The sequence below is a fragment of the Somniosus microcephalus genome, chromosome 22 (assembly GCF_052327205.1).
Source record: "Somniosus microcephalus isolate GS21.2 chromosome 22, FLI_Smic_1.0, whole genome shotgun sequence".
Classification (NCBI taxonomy): domain Eukaryota; kingdom Metazoa; phylum Chordata; class Chondrichthyes; order Squaliformes; family Somniosidae; genus Somniosus; species Somniosus microcephalus.
In genome coordinates this window covers 33,655,504-33,676,199 of record NC_141008.1, presented here as the reverse complement: position 1 = coordinate 33,676,199, position 20,696 = coordinate 33,655,504, and the positions used below count along the sequence as shown (strand labels likewise).

Sequence of the window (20,696 nt, the reverse complement as noted above, 5' to 3'; positions counted from 1 at the left end):
CATCAGTATCACGTGTGGAGGTAGTACAGACAGTTTCCACGCACATGGTTGAAGTGATGGAGAGGTTTTGGGACTCCACCACCTGCATCTGCAACACATTGCAGCAAGTTTCTCACGGCCTGCAGAATGCCTTGGAGACCATGGTGGACCAGCACATTCCTGCAGCAATAAGACACCAGGATCTGGTTGCGACTGTTCGGTCTGTAACATCACTGACCAGTAGCGCCTGTGAGCCTGTGCCCAGCACCAGTGGGTTGCAAGAAGTGGGCACAGATATCACTGTCTGTCCTGAGAATGACATTCAGCCTGCTTCCTTAAAGCTCACTCCAATGCCTATCTGTGAGGGAGCCTCAGACATTGGCCCAATATCTCTTTCCACCACAACTGAAAGGCTGCTGGAAGCTGGGCCCTCTGGGATAGCTGCTCCCCGGAGGCAAGAGTCACCTCAGGCCTCTAAGGCTCCAGGGGAACCATCCCAGCCAATCACAAGTGAGCCTCATCTCATTAAGGAAGCGCATCATCGGACTGGTCAACTTGGAGCTTGAGCAGGGAAGTTAGCTAGAACAAAGGCTAGAGATTGTGAAAAAGTAATTATAGATGAGGTAATTGAAATTTTTGGTACTATTGGTGAGTGCGGTTCTGTAAATACTGCTTGTACTCAGAGTTCCAAGTTCACTTCTGTGTAGGCTTTCAAATTTTGCACGATGGTACAGAACCTTCAGACTTCTGTTTTTTTACAGGAAATTTGTAAAAGTCTTGGAAAGTAAGAGACATTGCGAGGGTATGGGGAGAACAGGCAGGTGTTAAAGTGCCTTTATTGTTTTGTCAAACTTTATTCATTGAAAGCACTATAACTTATTATCTGGATGTTGGTTATCCCAAGCCATTTTCTTCCCTATCTTGGACTTTGCCCCCTTTCTAGGTTGTAATTGCTCTTCGCAATATTTGTAACTAATGCATTATTGTGTTTTTATAAAAATGTGCGCTATTTTACTGGTTCTTTCTGTACAGCTTCCTCATGCTGTGGTTATGGAGGCACTTCTGTCCCTCTTCATCATCATCATCATCATCATCATCATCACCATCATCAGCTCTGGAAGCAGCATGTATTTCTTCAGTACGATATTATACAGTACGCAACAAGCTGCGATGATTCTCCTTGGGCTGTATTGCAGGGCTCCACCAGATTTATCCAAACACCAAACTAGACTTGAGAATGCCTAGTCCATTCCATCTCATGGACCAGCTTCAACCCTTTATTTTTCCAAGAAAATTCTGTGCGGTTTCCTCTGTCTCCTGAAACAAGGCAAAATTCCCATAACGTCAAACCACCATGAAATGCACAAGATCAAGACCTTTTAAACGCTGGTGGATCTCAAACTCATGGTTAGTCAACTGGATACATTCTCTGTCTTACCAGCACAGCATCTCTGTGTTGCTGGGTCACCTCCCTCTTCTTATTTCTCAGTTTCCATCTGCCATGTCAGCTGTGGCTCAGTGGGTAGCACTTTCGCCTCTGAATCAGAAGGTTCTGTGTTCATAGTCCCACTCCAGAGACTTGAGCACAAAAATGTAGGCTGACACTCCAGTGCAGTACTGAGGGAGTGCTGCACTGTCCGAGGTGCCATCTTTTGGATGAGATGTTAATCCGAGGCCCTCTCAGGTGGATGTAAACGATTGTTAAGCACTACCCAGTGTGTCCTGGCCAATATTTATCCCTCAATCAACACCACAAAAACAGATGATCTGGTCATTATCACATTGTTGTTTGTGGGAGCTTGCGGTGTGCAAATTCCCTACAACAGTGACTACACTTCAAAAGTACTTCATTGGCTGTAAAGCATTTTGGGACATCCTGAGGTTGTGAAAGGAGCTATATAAATGCAAGTCTTTCTTTGTGCTTTTGTCTCTCTTGTCTGCAGAACATCATCATCTGATTATGCCTCTGTGAAGCATGTTGGGACATTATAAATGCAAATTGTTGTTGGTGTTGTTACCATCACTCTCTAACCCTTCACCAGGTCCTATCACTCCCTCCCATCCTGTCTGCCACTTCTCTCTTCATTCTCTGATGGGCATCAGTGTTCCCCATAACCTCTGCACCTCTTGCATTCTCTTCACCCTTTCAGTTTATGCTCTCCTTTTCTCCTTCTTTCGACCTCCTGTCACCTTTCCTCTTCCTCTCCTTCACTTCCCCCTTTCCTCTCACCTCCCCTTCATGTCCCTGCGCCTTTTCATAGTTTCAATTGATCCTGTCTGTTTTGCTCCTCGCCGCTGAACAGAAAGGACAAGCTGAGTTCGAAGCACAGGGAGCGTGTTTTTGAAGGTGAGCCGGCTTCACCCCCAGTGACGAGCGGGGACAGGGAGGGGACTGGCTGGAATTGGCTGCTGGCTGGAACTGGCTGCTGTTACCCGGCCGTCTTTCTGCTCCGCCGCTCGCACGGTGCCGCCTGCAGGCTCCAGTTCTTGTTCCACCGGCTCCACCACTTTGAATTCCGCGGGTCGGGCGGCTGTTATCCGTGATGTTGTTGGTGGATTCAGACAGTGGATTCCATCAATAGCGTCAAAGAGAACAGCCGCCCCGGCCCCGTGGGGCAGGGAGGCGCAAACTGGCATTCCTGATTCGCAGAATCAACCAAGAATGAAAATGAGTGCGGAATAGAGATTCTGCCCTTTACACTGAAAGTCAATAAATCATTCACTGTCACTGATGCATAACACACTGTGATTATAATTGCGAAAACCTGACCTTTATCATTAAGTTTTTCTTCCTCGTCTTTTTGAGATCTGATGCTGACGTTAGTTTTTGCAAGTGTTGTCAACAAACCAGTATCACACCCAGGGGATGCAGTGAGTGTTGAAGGGCTAGTTCACTGTGTTAAGTCTGTGTGTTATAGTGAGAATTACTACACAGACCACAAGAGTAAATTCAACAGGTCTTTACTGGTTGGAGGTCGGACTATACTGAATACAATATTATTACACTGTGCTTATATACCGGTATTACGTATACAGCAGCCAAAGAAAGTAGTACCTTTCTTAAGGTGGACCAGGCTTAAGTTCTCTTAAGGTGGAACAGGTTACATACACCACAATCCTCCCTTTTTAGCTTAACAGTCATATCCCCAAATAAACATAACATATATACATATATAACTTCAGGTATAACAGTTCAAAGGTTCAGTCTCTCAGGAGGCTTTCTGATTCGGCTTGGATAACGCCTTTCAGTGGTCTCTGATTCTTGTTGTTGAGGTGCCTCCTCTAGTTGGTTGCCAATGTATTGGGTGTCATCATCATCAAATACATTCTCAGCCGAGGTAGATGCTTCAGGTTCATGAACGTCTTCCACAGCTGTCTCTGTCACAACCATGGGTTCGACCCTTGCTCTCGACTCTACCAGTTGATCCGCATGACGCCTTATCACATTACGACCAATATCTACGGTGTACATCAGAGGTCCTTGTCTGGCCCGGATTGTTCCGGACTGCCATTTGTCGTTTCCATAGCCCCTTGCCATCACTGGTTGTCCTACGTCGAACGTTCGAGTGGTCTTGCTGTTAATATGCCGAAACTGTTTGTTTTCCACTTCCCTCCGCACATTTGGTTTTAACAAGTCCAACTTGGACCGCAACCTCCTGTTATAAAACATCATAGCAGGACTTTGATTAGTCACGGCATGATCGGCGTTTCTATATGACATCAGGAACTTATCGACCTTGTGTTGCAGCGGAATCTGATCATCATTCATGGCCTTAATAGCCTTTTTGAATGTCTGGACAAATCTTTCAGCCAACCCGTTTGTCGCCGGATGATATGGGGCAGAGGTATAATGTTTAACTCCATTCTTCTTTAAGAATTGTTGGAATTCTTCTGATACAAACTGTGGTCCGTTGTCCGAACAGATCTGTTCTGGCAATCCGTTCCTTGCGAATATTGTTCTTAACACCGCAATTGTCTTTTCTGAAGTAGTGGTATTCATCTTGATGACTTCTGGCCATTTGGAATGTGCGTCCACCGCGATTAGGAACATGGAGTCCATGAATGGACCAGCAAAGTCAATGTGTACGCATTGCCATGGGGCTGAAGGCCATTCCCATGGGTGTAGCGGTGCTATCGGAGGTGCATTTTGCACTTTTTGACACCCAGCGCAGCTTTTCGTTAACTCCTCAATCTGTTGGTCAACACTCGGCCACCATACGTAAGCCCTAGCAAGACTTTTCATTTTAACTCCCCCCAGATGACCTTCATGTAGTTCTTTTAAAACTCTTTCCCTTAACTTGGGAGGAATAATCACTCTTGTCCCGTACATCAAAGTACCATGGCAGACGGACAGCTGGTCTCGCCTTGCCGAGAATGCCGGTAACAGAGGATCACCCCGTGTTGGCCATCCTTTCACTGTCACCTCGTAGACTCTGGACAGTGTCGGGTCGTTCCTGGTTTCTCTTTCAATACTTGCGTTGGTGACAGGTAAACACTCGATAATGGTCGAATGAAATAACTCAACAGGGTCAACTTCCGTCGTGTCTTCATCTTCAGGTAGTGGCAGGCGCGACAGGCCATCAGCATTGCCATGCTGTTTCGTACCTTTGAATTCTATCTGATATTGATGTGCCCCTAAGAAAAGAGACCATCTCTGGAGACGCTGTGCTGTCATCACCGAAACACCCTTCTTAGGGTTAAAAATGGACACCAACGGTTGATGGTCCGTCAGAAGTGTGAATTTTTGGCCCTGTAGGTAATGATTAAACTTCTTCACTCCCCATACAAGGCTAAGGGCCTCCCTATCGATCTGCGCATAGTTGCGCTCAGCGGAGGTCAATGATCTGGATGCAAACGCGACTGGCCTTTCCGTGCCATTTGGCAATTTATGTGAGAGTACTGCCCCAATACCATATGGAGAAGCATCACAAGCCAACCGAATAGACAGTGTCGGGTCGAAGTGAGCCAACACTTCCTCTGAGGTGATCAATTCTTTGCTTTTGCGAAATGCCTTCTTACAGTTTTCGCCCCAGTCCCATGGTACCCCTTTCTGTAAAAGAGCGTTCAACGGATGCAGCACCGTGGATAGATTTGGCAGAAATTTATGGTAATAGTTAATTAATCCTAGAAACGACCTCAACTGAGAGACATTCTCCGGAGCGGGAGCCTTTACAACTGCCACTATCTTGTCAGGAGACTTATGAAGCCCCTCCCGGTCAATGACATGACCACAGTACGAGATCCGCTTCTGGAAGAACTCACATTTCTGCCAATTTACTCTAAGTCCATACTCTTTCAGTCTGTTGAGCACCAGTTCCAAATTAGCGAGATGCTGTTCATCACCATCACCTGTGATCAGAATGTCGTCCAGGTAACATTGTGTGCCTGGAATTCCCTGTAATACCTGCTCCATGGCCCTCTGCCAAATTGCTGGAGCCGATGCCACACCAAAAACCAGCCTATTGTACCGGTACAACCCTCGATGCGTGTTGATCGTGAGGTATTGGCGTGACTCTTCTTCAGCCTCCATCTGCAAGTACGCCTGCGCCAGGTCTATCTTGGTGAAGTGTTTCCCGCCAGACAGTGAAGCGAAAATATCCTCAATCCGTGGAAGCGGATACTGCACCATGTGAAGTACCGGATTAACGGTGATCTTGAAATCTCCACAGATGCGAACCTTCCCTGGATCTCCTGGCTTATTGTTCGCAGGACGTTTCATAACGGGAACAATGGGCGTAGCCCACTCACTCCAATCTACTTTAGACAGTACCCCTGAACGTTCTAGTGCTTCCAGCTCTGCTTCAACCGCAGGTCGTATTGCATAGGGTACCGGTCTGGCTTTAAAAAATTTTGGCTGTGCATGTTCATCAATCTTGATGTTTGCCGTAATTCCTCTCAGTGTTCCCAGTCCCGGCTGGAACACCTCTTTAGCCTCATCCAATATTCTGGACAATCGTTTAGGTTTGACAGCTGTTTCCCCGGAATCTACCGTTAGTGCTTTCAAGGAGTGCCAGTCCATATTCATTTTCCTAATCCACTCCCATCCTAGTAGTGGTGGACCTCCTTCAGGTAGCACATATAAGTCCATTACTTGGCTTCCTTCGCCCTTGTGGACCACTTCTACCTCTATTTTTCCGATGGGGTACACTCTTTGCCCAGTGTACGTTTTCAATATCATCTCCGTATCCTGTAAGGGAATATGTTGGAATAACCTTCTGTAATCTTTCTTATTCATGACCGTCAATGCCGATCCAGTGTCCAATTCCATTTTTACTTGGACTCCTGCTATCTTAAGAGTGACCCAAATTGTCTGGAGGTCTGTATCCTTACCAACGTTGTGTATTCTTAAGCTATCCAGTTCATTACTGCTAGCGTCTGAATCTGACTTCTGTTCAGTCAAACTGTTCTTTGTCACCTTGTGTACCTTTGCATATTTTCCTTGCGGTGACTTTTTATTGCTGGTCTTCTTTCCTGACCGGCATACTTTAGCTATGTGGCCAAGCCTGCCACACGTTCTGCATTCTTGGTTTTTAAACCAACACTGGTTCTGATCATGCGTTGTCTTTCCACAACGATAACATTTGACAGAACTCAAACCCAATTTGTTTGTACCGAGTTCCGGTGGCCGTAGCTGCATTACTGCCGTGCCTCTCGCTGCGGCCTCGTGTGCTGCTGCCATAGTGACCGCCTTCTCGAGAGACAGCTCATTCTCCTCGAGCAGTCGCCTTTGTGTATCCTGTTTAAATAAACCACACACAAATCTATCTCGAAGTGCCTCTGTCAGTCCCGTTCCAAACTGACAATATTTTGCTAGCTTACGTAATTCCATCAAATATTCAGCATTGCTTTCATTTTGCAGCTGTCTTCTATTGTAAAATTTAAATCGTTCCGCTAGCATCAGCGGCGTGGGGCTAAGATGATTTTTTAGGACAGTAACAATCTGTTCGAACGTCTTATCCGCCGGTTCATCTGGTGATAACAGGTGTTTCAATTGCCCGTATTTCTTCGCACCCATTAAGTTTAGTAATGTTAGTGCTTTATCTGTCTCAGGAATTTTATTTGCCTTACAATAGTTTTGTATGCATTCTACATACATAGCCCAGTCTTCTATATCACTGTCGAAGGCATTAATGTTCCCATGTTTAGGCATCGTAGCAATTTATCGTATTTTTAATGTTATCTAAGATGGCGGCTTCCCGCTCTTGCCGTCGTCCTCCACCCACAAAATGGCGGTTTTCCCGCGCTTGGCGGTCTTCACCCGTCCCCCGACGCTGTCTCCGCTTCACCGCGGCTCTCGCGCCTTCAGTTTCCCCAGACGCTGCGCCTTTAGCCCGAATGCGGCCCTTATCTCCGGTCGCGATCGATGTCCCGCGCTGCGCCTCTCGCTCGAAAGCGGCCCGGCCCTTATCTCTGGTCGCGATCGACCTCACCGCCCTTATTCCTCCGTCTTCCCAGCCCCGTCTGTACAGCCAACGCGGTTGACTTTCTGTCGCGTCGCTGCCCGGCTTACCCACCACGAGGTAGTAGAAGAAGCTGACAGTTGCTGATGGAGGCTTCGAGGTCAGGATGTCTTCTGCACTCCGGTTGCTCGATGCCTGCCGCTCGACGTGTCTTCCCGTAGGTGATGAGGGTGGAAACCTCTCTTCGACGTCCTGTCTGTGGACGAAGTCGCCGTGGAAATTACTGCAGCAGGGTAAGAATCGGACTCGTCGCCACTGTTAAGTCTGTGTGTTATAGTGAGAATTACTACACAGACCACAAGAGTAAATTCAACAGGTCTTTACTGGTTGGAGGTCGGACTATACTGAATACAATATTATTACACTGTGCTTATATACCGGTGTGGTCACCACCGGTATTACGTATACAGCAGCCAAAGAAAGTAGTACCTTTCTTAAGGTGGACCAGGCTTAAGTTCTCTTAAGGTGGAACAGGTTACATACACCACAGAAATAAGCCAGATCGTGACATCAAACGCCGTGCAACGCCGAATTAATGCATGAATCTGGTATTTTGGATGTTGCCGCTCTTATTAATGCCCTCTCCAAAGCACTCATGGCAGAACGTGCGTGCAGCAGGAGGACGGACCCCCGAACAGCGCTTCTTAAAGGGACACTTTCAAGTAAGTTTAGAATTTTGCTTTTGTACTGGGTTCTTCACATTTTATTGGAGTTGTGGCTTGGTGTAATACATTTTAAAAGTTGTTAAAAGTGTGAAGGGAGTGCAGGGAGTGCTGCTGGACGCCTGCAAGGCTTCGGTTCTTATAGGAAGGCCTCTGAGAACACCACTGGCTCCCATTCCTGGGGGCTCTAGTTGCAGTCCCCTTGGGCTACAGCATGACCTGGGGATGGAGCAGAGGCAGCAAAGAGGAAAAGCTGCTTGTAGAGGGAGGAGGAGGAGGAAGAGGAAGAGGAGGAAGAGGAGGAGGAGGAGGAAGAGGAGGAGGAGGAAGAAGAAGAGGAGGAAGCAGAAGGAAGGAGGCAACCCAGACAGCCCCTTTGTGGCCGGGATATCCCGGATCAAATCATCCGCCTGCGGTCCCAGTGACCACAACCCGAATTTCCCTTTCAACATTTGTCCCACACCTTACCTTCCCTCTGTTACTGACCATCACAGTGTCCTCTTGTCCACAATGCTGAAATAAAACCCATCACAAAGCAAACTTTCCAATCCAACCTTATCCATAAATGCATCCAATATCACATCAAAAAATAAACTAATCACCCTTGTGCATTCCCTTATACCATGTGCAGCTTGTAAATCAGAAGATACAGTATTGTGGGATGAGGGAGAAGTTGATATGCTGCCTGCGCTCCTTGAATGGGCGTGGGCATATCTCGCATTGCAGGTCTTGCGCCTGTTTTTTTGCATTATCCAATTTCTAGGCCTGAAAGTTTTTCTTTAATCGTTTTAGCCTTCATGTTAGTTTCCAGTGACAACCCCAACCTTTCAAGTGCCGCATCCCAATCATGAACCCGGCTGAACCTGGAATTAGTGATTCAAAGAGACACATTAATCCTGGTGACTTTGGTAAACACAAAGACAAAATTTATTTAAGAAAACAAAAGCCAATTGCTGTAACCAATGAAGCCTGTGTGAATTACAGTAAAAGTCTTTTCTGTTCATTCATAGGATGTAGGTGTCACTGACAAGGCCAGCATTTATTGCCCATCCCTAATTGCCACTGAAAAGCTGTGGTGAGCCGCTTTCTTGAACCGCTGCAGTCCACTTGGTGAAGGTACCCCCATTGTGCTGTTAGGCAGAAGTTTCCAGGATTATGACCCAGTAACAATGAAGAAACAGCAATATATTTCCAAGTCAGGATAGTGTGTAATTTGGAGGGGAACTTGCAGATGGTGGTGTTCCTATGTACCTTCTGCCCTTGTCCTTCTGAGGGTAGAGGTCGCGGGTTTGGGAGGTGCTGTCGAAGAAGCCTTGACGAGTTGTTGCAGGGCATCTTATAGATGGTACACACTGCAGCCACGGTGCACCAGTGGTGAAGGAAGTGAATATTTAAAGTGCTGATCAAGCGGACTGCTTGGTCCTGGATGGTGTCGAGCTTCTTGAGTGTTGTTGGAGCTGCACTTATCCAGGCAAGTGGAGAGTATTCCATCACATTCCTGACTTGTGCCTTATAGGTGGTAGAAAAGCTTTGGGGAGTCAGATGAGTCACTCACCACAGAATAACCAGACTCTGACCTGCTCTTATAGCCACAGAGTGACTAGTCCAGTTACGTTTCTGATCAATGGCGACCCACAGATGTTGATGGTGCCAGATTCTACGATGGTAATACCATTGAATGTCATGGGGAGGTGGTTAGAATATTTCTTGTTGGAGATGGTCATTACTGGCACTTGTTTGGCATAAATATTACTTGCCATTTATCAGCTCAAGCCTGGATGTTGTCCAGGTCTTGCTGCATGCAGGTACAGACTGCTTCATTATCTGAGGTATTGCGAACAGAACTGAACACTGCAATCATCAGCAAACATCCCCACTTCTGACCTGATGATAGAGGGAAGGTCATCGATAAAGCAGCTGAAGATGGTTGGGCCCAGAAGACTGCCCTGAGGAACTTCTGCAGTAATGTCCTGGGGCTGAGATGATTGGCCTCCAACAACCGTAACCATCTTCCTTTGTGCTAGGTATGACTCCAGCCAATGAGTTTTTCCATGATCTCCAGTGACTTGAATTTTACTCGGGCTCCTTGATGCCACACTCAGTCAAATGCTGCGTTGATGTCAAAGGCAGTCACTCCCACCTCACCTCTGGAATTCAGCTCTTTTGTACAGGTTTGGACCAAGGCTGTAATAAGGTCTGGAGCCAAGTGATTCAGGTGGAATGCAAACTGATATCGGTGAGCAGGTTATTGGTAAGTGCCGCTTGATTGCACTGCCAATGACACCTTCCATCACTTTGCTGATGATTGAGAGTAGGCTGATGGGGTGGTAATTGGCTGAATTGGATTTTGTGGTCAGGACATACCTGGGCAAATTTCCAAATCTGACGACAGGTCATTGACCTGAAACGTTAACTCTGTTTGTCTCTCCACAGATGCTGCTGAATATTTGCAGCATTTTCCACTTTGTTCAGTAGATGCCAGTGTTGTAACTGTACTTGAATAACTTGGCTGGAGGCACGGCTAGTTCTGGAGCACAAGTATTCAGCACTACAGCTGGGATGTTGTCGGGGCCCATAGCATTTTATGCATCCAGTACACTCTTGATATCACGTGGACTAAATTGAATTGGCTGAAGACTGGCATCTGTGATGGTGGGGACCTCAGGAGGAGGCCGCGATGGATCATCCACTTGGCACTTCTCGCTAAAGATGGCTGTGAATGCTTCAGCTGTGTCTTTTGCATTCATGTGCTGGGCTCCACCATCTTTGAGGATGGGATGTTCATGGAGCCTCCTCCTCCCCCCGTGAGTTGCTTAATTGTCCACCAACATTCAGTACTAGATGTGGCAGGACTGCGGAGCTTTGCTCTAATCCATTGGTTGTGGGATAGCTTATCTCTGCCTATAGCATGCTGCTGCCATTGTTTAGCATGCATGTAGTCCTGTATTGTAGCTTTACCAGGTTGGCACATCATTTTTAGGTATGCCTGGTTCTGCTCTTGGCATGCTCTTCTACACTCTTCATTGAACCAGGGTTGGTCGCCTGGCTTGATGATAATGGTAGAGTGAGGGATATGCCGGGCCATGGGGTTACAGATTATGGTGGAATACAATTCTGCTGTTGCAAATGGCCCACAGTGCCTCATGGATGCCTTGTTTTGAGCTGCTAGATCTGTTCTGATTCTATCCCATTTAGCATGGTGGTAGTGCCACACAACACAATGGAGGGTGTCCTCAGTGTGAAGACAGGACGTTGTCTCCACAATGACTGTGCGGCGGTCACTCCGACCAATACTGTCGTGGACCGATGAATCTGCCACAGTTAGATTGGTGAGGACAAGGTCAAGTAGGCTATTCTCTTGTGTCGGTCTCTTACACCCTGCCGCAAGCCCAGTCTGACAGCAATGTCATTCAGGAGTCGGCCAGCTCGGTCAGTACTGGTGCTGCCGAGCCACTCTTGGTGATGGGCATTGAAGTCCTCCACCCATACTACATTCTGTGCCCTTATAAGTGGTGTTCAACATGAAGGAATACTGATTTTCAGCTGAGGGAAGGCAGTAGGTGGTAATCAGGTTTCATTGCCCATGTTTGACCTGATGCCATGAGACTTCATGGGGGCCAGAGTCAATGTTGACTCCTAGGTTATATACCCTCCTGACTGTATACCACTTTACTGCCACCTCTGGTGGGTCTATCCTGCCAGTGGGACAGGATTTACCCAGGGATGGTGATTGAGGAGTTTGGGGTGTTAGCTAATAGGTAAGATTCTGTGTGTGTCTGCGAATACAAATTCACAAACTGCTATGGGGGATTTGAACTCATATTATTAGTCCAGGCCTTTGGATTACTAGTCCAGTAACATAACCACTATGCTACCATACACACAATGTAGCACATGGTGCAGTAGTGTAGTGTTAGACCAGTCTTGTTTTGGGGGAAAGAATAAGACGCAGAAGTGTCTTGTGTCATTTTCATCACAATTTCTTTTTATTATTCATTCTTGGGGTGTGGGCGTCGTTGGCAAGGCCGGCATTTATTGCCCATCACTAGTTGACTTGCCTCAACGGGAAATTAAGAGTCAACCACATTAGTGTGGGACTGGAGTCACATATAGGGCAGACCAGGCAAGGAGAGCAGGGTTCCTTCCCTAAAACACATTAGTGAACCAGTTGGGTTTTTACGACAATTTGACAATTATATTATATACAAGTGAGACAATCAGACGCGTTTGAGTGAATTTATCTCATTATTATCTCACCATGGGGGAATGTACGCCTCTGCACTAAGATAACAAAGTTATACAACTGTTAATAAAGAACAATCTTGTTACAAATAAAGAAAGAAAGAAATTGAATTTATATAGCACCTTTCATGACCTCAGAATTTCCCAAAGCGCTTTATAGCCAATGAAGTACTTTTGAAGTGGAGTCACTGTTGTAATGTAGGAAACACGGCAGCCAATTTGCACACAAAGGTTCCACAAATACAATGTGATAATGATCAGATAATCTGTTTTAGTCATGTTGGTTGAGGGATAAATATTGGCCAGTACGCCAGAGAGAACGCCCCTGCTTTTCTTTGAGTTGGTGCATTTTTAAATGTGATTCCCATTCATACTTTTGACAGGTCCGTGTGAACAGAACTGTCAAAAGTATGAAGGGGGATTCCCTTCTTTCATTGGTTCGCCTGGCCTACGTGATCCCTGGAGCGCTTGCAAACATCATGCGCCCCTGGGATACCCGGGCCTCTGCGCATTTCGAAGAGGAGAGGCCCAGGATCACAAGCCTCAGGATCTACGGAACCAGCAGGTAAATTCGTAGATTTTTTCCGATCGGAGGCATCCGCCTGCAGGAAGCTCCAATCGGAAATTCAGGGCCATTGTGAGTACTTGCGTGAAGTTTCCTCTGCAATATTTGTCCCCAAAAATGCACCTGCCTAAACTACAAATATCCTCATTCCACACAAGGTTAGCAATACTACTTCTTGTTAACTTGACTTGATTTCTATGTTTGCTTAGAATCCAGTCAAATTGGAAAGTGTCAAGATTATATGCAAATATTTAAACCCCGTGAATATTATTTAAGCCCGAAGTTCAGAAGCATTCTTACAGAAGGAGTTGGAGATCTTTAGGTGAGTGTCAGTCTGATTTTCTTAGGTTAGCTCTGTTTGAGGACATATTGCTCGTTTCTTCCCTTTTGAATATTTGGAGGAACTAACATTCAGAATATTTACTATTTTGTGTTCATTCTCAGCTTCAAGCCCTTTGCAATTTTTCAGTTTTTAATTATTTCTTTGACGCCCCTCTTATTGTTGTAGTACTGAAAGAATTTGTTATTCTGTTTAGTCCCTGCTGTAGTGTTTTTTGCTATGTTCTGCTTTGCTCTTCTGATCACCCGTTTAATGTGCTTCTGTACACTCGTGTAATCATCCCAGTTAAATCTGTCCATTTACTCCCTCCTGGATTTGTAGGGGTCAATTTTGCTCTTTGTTTCTCTTTTAATTTGTTAACGGTTACCACCGCTGCTAACCTCCTGCTGAACTTTGCAGGAGGCGTTAGCGGTGCCGCGCCCGGGCGCTAGTTGCTTTGCGTCCCGTTAGCGCCCTCTTTAAAGGTATTCCGCTTACTGTTAAGCCACATCGCCAATCCTTTTTCTTACTGGTTCTTTCAAGTTCTTTGAATTTAGCCCTTTTAATGTTATATACCTGACAATTCATACAGTTTGTCTATAAATCACGCTGTCTCTGACTATTAGTAAAGTTTGTCTATAAATCACACTGTCTCTGACAATTAGCACAGTTCATATATAAATCACACTGTCACTATTAGTACAGTTTGTATATAAATCACACTGTCTCTATTAACACAGTTTGTCTATAAATCACACTGTCTCTATTAGCACAGTTCATATATAAATCACACTGTCTCTATTAGTACAGTTTGTATATAAATCACACTGTCTCTATTAGTACAGTTTGTATATAAATCACACTGTCTCTATTAACACAGTTTGTATATAAATCACACTGTCTCTATTAGCACAGTTCATATATAAATCACACTGTCACTATTAGTACAATTTGTATATAAATCACACTGTCACTATTAGCACAGTTTGTATATAAATCACACTGTCTCTATTAGTACAGTTTGTATATAAATCACACTGTCTCTATTAGTACAGTTTGTATATAAATCACACTGTCTCTATTAGTACAGTTTGTCTATAAATCACACTGTCTCTATTAGTACAGTTTGTCTATAAATCACACTGTCTCTATTAGCACAGTTTGTATATAAATCACACTGTCTCTATTAGTACAGTTTGTATATAAATCACACTGTCTCTATTAGCACAGTTTGTATATAAATCACACTGACTCGATTGGTACAGTTTGTATATAAATCACACTGTCTCTATTAGTACAGTTTGTATATAAATTACACTGTCACTATTAGCACAGTTTGTATATAAATCACACTGTCTCTATTAGTACAGTTTGTATATAAATCACACTGTCTCTATTCGTACATTTTGTCTATAAATCACACTGTCTCTATCAGTACAGTTTGTATATAAATCACACTGTCTCTATTAGCACAGTTTGTATATAAATCACACTGTCTCTATTAGCACAGTTTGTATATAAATCACACTGTCTCTATTCGTACATTTTGTCTATAAATCACACTGTCTCTATCAGTACAGTTTGTATATAAATGACACTGTCTCTATTAGCACAGTCTGTCTATAAATCACACTGTCTCTGTTAGTACAGTTTGTATATAAATCACACTGTCTCTATTAGTACAGTATTAGTAGCGAAATGGTGTTAGGGAAATTGATGGGATTGAAGGTCGATAAATCCCCAGGGCCTAATAATCTAAATCCTAGGGTACTTAAGGAAGTGGCCCTAGAAAGAGTAGATGTATTGCTGATCATCTTCCAACATTCGATGGAATCTGGAACAGTACCCATGGATTGGAGGGCAGCTAATGTTACCCCACTATTCAAAAAGGGTGGTAGAGAGAAAATGGGGAATTACAGACCGGTAAGCCTGACATCGGTAGTGGGGAAAATGCTAGAGTCCATTATAAAAGATGTAATAGCAGAGCACTTGGAAAACAGTGACGGGATCGGACAAAGTCAACATGGATTTACAAAAGATAAATCGTGCTCGACTAATCTACTGGAATTTTTTGAGGATGTAACTTGTAAAATAGATAAGGGAGAACCAGTGGATGTGGTGTATTTGGACTTTCAGAAGGCTTTCGATAAGGTTCCACATAAGAGATTAGCGTGTAAAGTTAAGGCACATGGGATTGAGGGGAAAGGTATTGACTTGGATAGAGAACTGGTTGGCAGACAGGAAGCAAAGAGTTGGAATAAACGGGTCTTTTTCCGAGTGGCAGGCAGTGACTAGTGGGGTACCGCAGGGATCGGTCCTAGGACCCCAGCTATTCACAATATATATTAATGATCTAGATGAGGGAACTCGATGTAATATCTCCAAGTTTGCAGATGACACAAAGCTGGGTGGGCGTGTGTGCTGTGAGGAGGATGCCGAGAAACTCTAGGATGATTTGGACAAGTTGGGTGATTGGGCAGAAGCATGGCAGATGCAATATAATGTGGATAAATGTGAGGTTATCCACTTTGGTGGCAAAAACAGGAAGGCAGATTATTATCTGAATGGCAATAGATTGGGAGAAGGGGAAGTGCAATGAGACCTGGGTGTCCTTGTGCACCAGTAGCTGAAGGTAAGCATGCAGGTGCAGCAGGTGGTTAAGAAGGCAAATGGTATTTTGGCCTTCGTAGCGAGAGGATTTGAGTACAGGAACAAGGATGTCTTGCTGCAGTTGTACAGGGCCTTGTTGAGACCACATCTTGAGTATTGTGTGCAGTTTTGGTAGCCTTATCTGAGGAAGGATGTACTTGCCATGGAAGGAGTTCAGCGAAGATTCACCAGACTGATACCTGGGATGGCAGGAATGACGTAATCATGGATGAGGAGCGATTGGGTCGATTGGGCTTGTACTCACTGGAGTTTGGACGAATGAGAGGGGATCTCATTGAAACTTTAAAAATTCTGACATGACTGGACAGACTAGATGCAGGAAGGGTGCTCCTGATGGTCGGGGAGTCCAGAATCAGGGGCCACAGTCTAAGGATAAAGAGTAGGCCATTTAGGACAGAAATGAGGAGGAATTTCTTCACCCAGGGAGTGGTGAGCCTGTGGAATTTTCTACCACAGAAGGCAGTAGAGACCAATTTATTAAATATATTCAAGAAGGAGTTGGATATATTTCTTAAGGCTAAAGGGATCAAGGGGTATGGGGAGAAAGCAGGGACCGGGTACTGAATTTGCATGATCAGCCATGATCGCATTGAATGGCGGAGCAGGCTCGAGAGGCCGAATGGCCTACTCCTGCTCCTATCTTCTATGTTTCTATGTAAAAAAATCACACTGTCTTTATATGTACAGTTTGTATATAAATCACACTGTCTCTATTAGCACAGTTTGTCGATAAATCAAATGTCTGTATTAGTACAGCTTGTATATAAATCACACTGTCTCTATTAGTACAGTTTGTATATAAATCACACTGTCTCTATTTGTACAGTTTGTATATAAATCACACTGTCTCTATTTGTACAGTTTGCATCTAAATCACACTGTCTGTATTAGAACAGTTTGTATATAAATCACACTGTCTCCATTAGTACAGTTTATATATAAATCACACTGTCTCTATTAGCACATGATGTGGAGATGCCGGTGTTGGACTGGGGTGGACAAATGTAAGAAGTCACACGACATGAACCCAAGATCCCGGTTGAGGCCGTCCTCATGAGTGCGGAACTTGGCTATCAGTTTCTGCTCGACGATTTTGCGTTGTCGTGTGTCTCGAAGGCCGCCTTGGAGAATGCTTACCCGAAGATCGGAGGCTGAATGTCCTTGACTGCTGAAGTGTTCCCTGACTGGGAGGGAACACTCCTGCCTGGCGATTGTTGTGCGGTGTCCATTCATCCGTTGTCGCAGTGCCTGCATGGTTTTGTCGATGTACCATGCTCCGGGGCATCTTTTCCTGCAACATATGAGGTAGACAACGTTGGCCGAGTCACATGAGTATGTAGCATGTACCTGGTGGGTGGTGTCCTCACGTGTGATGACGGTATCTGTGTTGATGATCTGGCATGTCTTGCAGAGGTTGCCATAGCAGGGTTGTGTGGTGTTGTGGTCGCTGTTCTCCTGAAAGCTGGGTAATTTGCTGCGAACGATGTTCTGTTTGAGGTTAGGCGGCTGTTTGAAGGCGAGTAGTGGAGGCGTGGAGATCGCCTTAGCGAGGTGTTCGTCGTCATCGATGACATGTTGAAGGCTGCGAAGAACATGGCGTGGTTTCTCCACTCAGGGCACTGTCTCTATTAGCACAGTTTGTATATAAATCACACTGCCTATTAGTAGAGTTTGTATATAAATCACACTGTCTCTATTAGTACAGTTTGTATATAAATCACACTGTCTCTATTAGTACAATTTGTATATAAATCACACTGTCTCTATTAGTACAGTTTGTATAGAAATCACACTGTCTCTATTAGTACAGTTTGCATATAAATCACACTGCCTATTAGTAGAGTTTGTATATAAATCACACTGTCTCTATTAGTACAGTTTGTATAGAAATCACACTGTCTCTATTAGTACAGTTTGCATATAAATCACACTGCCTATTAGTAGAGTTTGTATATAAATCACACTGTCTCTATTAGTACAGTTTGTATATAAATCACACTGTCTCTATTAGCACAGTTTGTCTATAAATCACACTGCCTATTAGTAGAGTTTGTATATAAATCACACTGTCTCTATTAGTACAGTTTGTATATAAATCACACTGTCTCTATTAGCACAGTTTGCATATAAATCACACTGCCTATTAGTAGAGTTTGTATATAAATCACACTGTCTCTATTAGTACAGTTTGTATATAAATCACACTGTCTCTATTAGTACAATTTGTATATAAATCACACTGTCTCTATTAGTACAGTTTGTATAGAAATCACACTGTCTCTATTAGCGCAGTTTGTATATAAATCACACTGTCTCTATTAGCACAGTTTGTATAGAAATCACACTGTCTCTATTAGTACAGTTTGTATATAAATCACACTGTCTCTATTAGCACAGTTTGTCTATAAATCACACTGTCTCTATTAGTACAAATTGTATATAAATCACACTGTCTCTATTAGTACAGTATTTGTAGGGAAATGGTGTTAGGGAAATTGATGGGATTGAATGCCGATAAATCCCCAGGGCCTGATAATCTAAATCCTACGGTTCTTAAGGAAGTGGCCCGAGAAATAGTAGATGTATTGCTGATCATCTTCCAACATTCGATGGAATCTGGAACAGTACCCATGGCTTGGAGGGCAGCTAATGTTACCCCACTATTCAAAAAGGGTGGTAGAGAGAAAACGGGGAATTACAGACCGGTAAGCCTGACATCAGTAGTGGGGAAAATGCTAGAGTCCATTATAAAAGATGTAATAGCAGAGCATTTGGAAAACAGTGACGGGATCGGACAAAGTCAGCATGGATTTACAAAAGGTAAATCGTGCTCGACTAATCTACTGGAATTTTTTGAGGATGTAACTGGTAAAATAGATAAGGGAGAACCAGTGGATGTGGTGTATTTGGACTTTCAGAAGGCTTTCGATAAGGTCCCACATAAGAGATTAGCGTGTAAAGTTAAGGCACATGGGATTGAGGGGAAAGGTATCGACTTGGATAGAGAACTGGTTGGCAGACAGGAAGCAAAGAGTTGGAATAAACGTGTCTTTTTCCGAGTGGCAGGCAGTGACTAGTGGGGTACCGCAGGGATCGGTCCTAGGACCCCAGCTATTTACAATATATATTAATGATATAGACGAGGGAACTAGATGTAATATCTCCAAGTTTGCAGATGACATAAAGTTGGGTGGGCATGTGTGCTGTGAGGAGGATGCCGAGAAACTCTAGGATGATTTGGACAAATTGGGTGATTGGGCAGAAGCATGGCAGATGCAATATAATGTGGATAAATGTGAGGTTATCCACTTTGGTGGCAAAAACAGGAAGGCAGATTATTATCTGTGTAAAGTCTGTAAGTTGTGCAGTAAATAACTTCAGAGACTTTAGGAGTACAAACAAAACAGGTCTTTACTATTCAGAGGTCTGGGCGATTTCTGCCCTAGTTAACGTATCACAACCCTTATATACTGGTGTGGTCACTATCGGTATTACAGTATACATGAGCCAATAAATAGTGCCACCCTGAAGTAGTGCTCTTAAAAGCGAACGGTCACATTCTATAGTTCCCTTAAAGGTAAACGGTTACATACACAACACTGCTCCCTTCCTAGCTTATTACTTACAGAATCCCGTTAAACATACAATCTTCAATTTTATATAAACAGGTTGCAGATATACTCTCGATGGAGTCAACGTCATATAACAATTTACAGATATACTCTCGATGGAGTCAACGTCATATAACTTCATGTTTAACATAACATAATAACATATATATCTTCATGTCACAACAGATCACAGATTCAGTCTCTGTGGAAAACAGTTCATAGATTCAGTCTCTGTGGTGTAGTCGGTTCACATTGCTGGAGTGACTCATTCAATAGTCCTTCCATGGGTTTAACAGTTTGAACTTCCGAACTGAATTGGCTCCGTTCGGAGGGACCACGTGTGTGATCTGGTAGAGGTAATCATGGTTCAGATGGGTCATCTTCTGTTTTGACTTTTCCTTTTCTGCTTCTTGGAGACTCTCTGGGCTCCACTGTCAGCTGCCAGCTGTATGCGCAGTTCCTCCTTCTCTTCCTCCTTTTTCCGTAGTAGAGCCACCTTCTCCCGATGTTCCGTAGACTTTCGGTGCTCCTCCATGATTTCTGTATGGTGGGAGTCGAAGTTACAAGTTGGGCAGGACAGGACATAGTAATATTCGGAGTCGTCCTGAGCTAGGCCAGCGAGAGGGTCTTCTATATCCTCCCTACCCAGCTGGACGTCAGCCAATTTTTGTTCCAAATCCAGACATCTTTCCTGAAGAGACTTCTTCACGTGTTCCGCTTCCTCTAACTTTTTCTGGGCTTTCAGCAAGTTGTTTACTAATGACCTCATTTGTGATTTTAATACTTCAACTTCCTTTGGAGATTGATTGATCGGACTATTCAATCCCTCTACCGGAGCAGTTGTTTCAGCGTTCTGTTGTTCAACCTTGACATGAGTCAGCGTACTTTTGGTATCTAAGGGTTGCTCTGCTGCCATCTTCTCCGTCTGTGTTGCAACCTCGGCTATTTCAATAACTTTTGAGAGCTCCAAACCCTTCTCCTCTGACGATTTAAGCTCATGTTCATGGCCCATTCTTACGGTCTCTGTGTTTCTTACAGTTCCCTTTTCTTCCACTGAAAAGATTTCCAGTTGCATCTGTTCTTCAAGTCGTTGGACCTCGGCCATTGCCGCTTCATATTTATTTTGTGTTTCCTTTAATAATTTAACGAGTTCTTGGACATCCTGAATTCCCTGTTCTGGTATGTCTT

The 20,696-nt window shown here is 44.3% G+C and overlaps 1 protein-coding gene across 1 annotated transcript in view; it reads left to right on the top strand.

Annotated features, from left to right (window-relative positions):
• Positions 1-44: 44 nt before the first annotated feature.
• Positions 45-20,696, top strand: part of LOC147102159 (eosinophil peroxidase-like) — a 113,298-nt gene continuing 92,646 nt past the window's right edge. The window contains exon 1 of the mRNA XM_085965096.1: positions 45-489. Within this exon, the coding sequence (XP_085821222.1) occupies positions 45-489 (445 nt within the window). The remainder of the gene's footprint in view (positions 490-20,696) is intronic.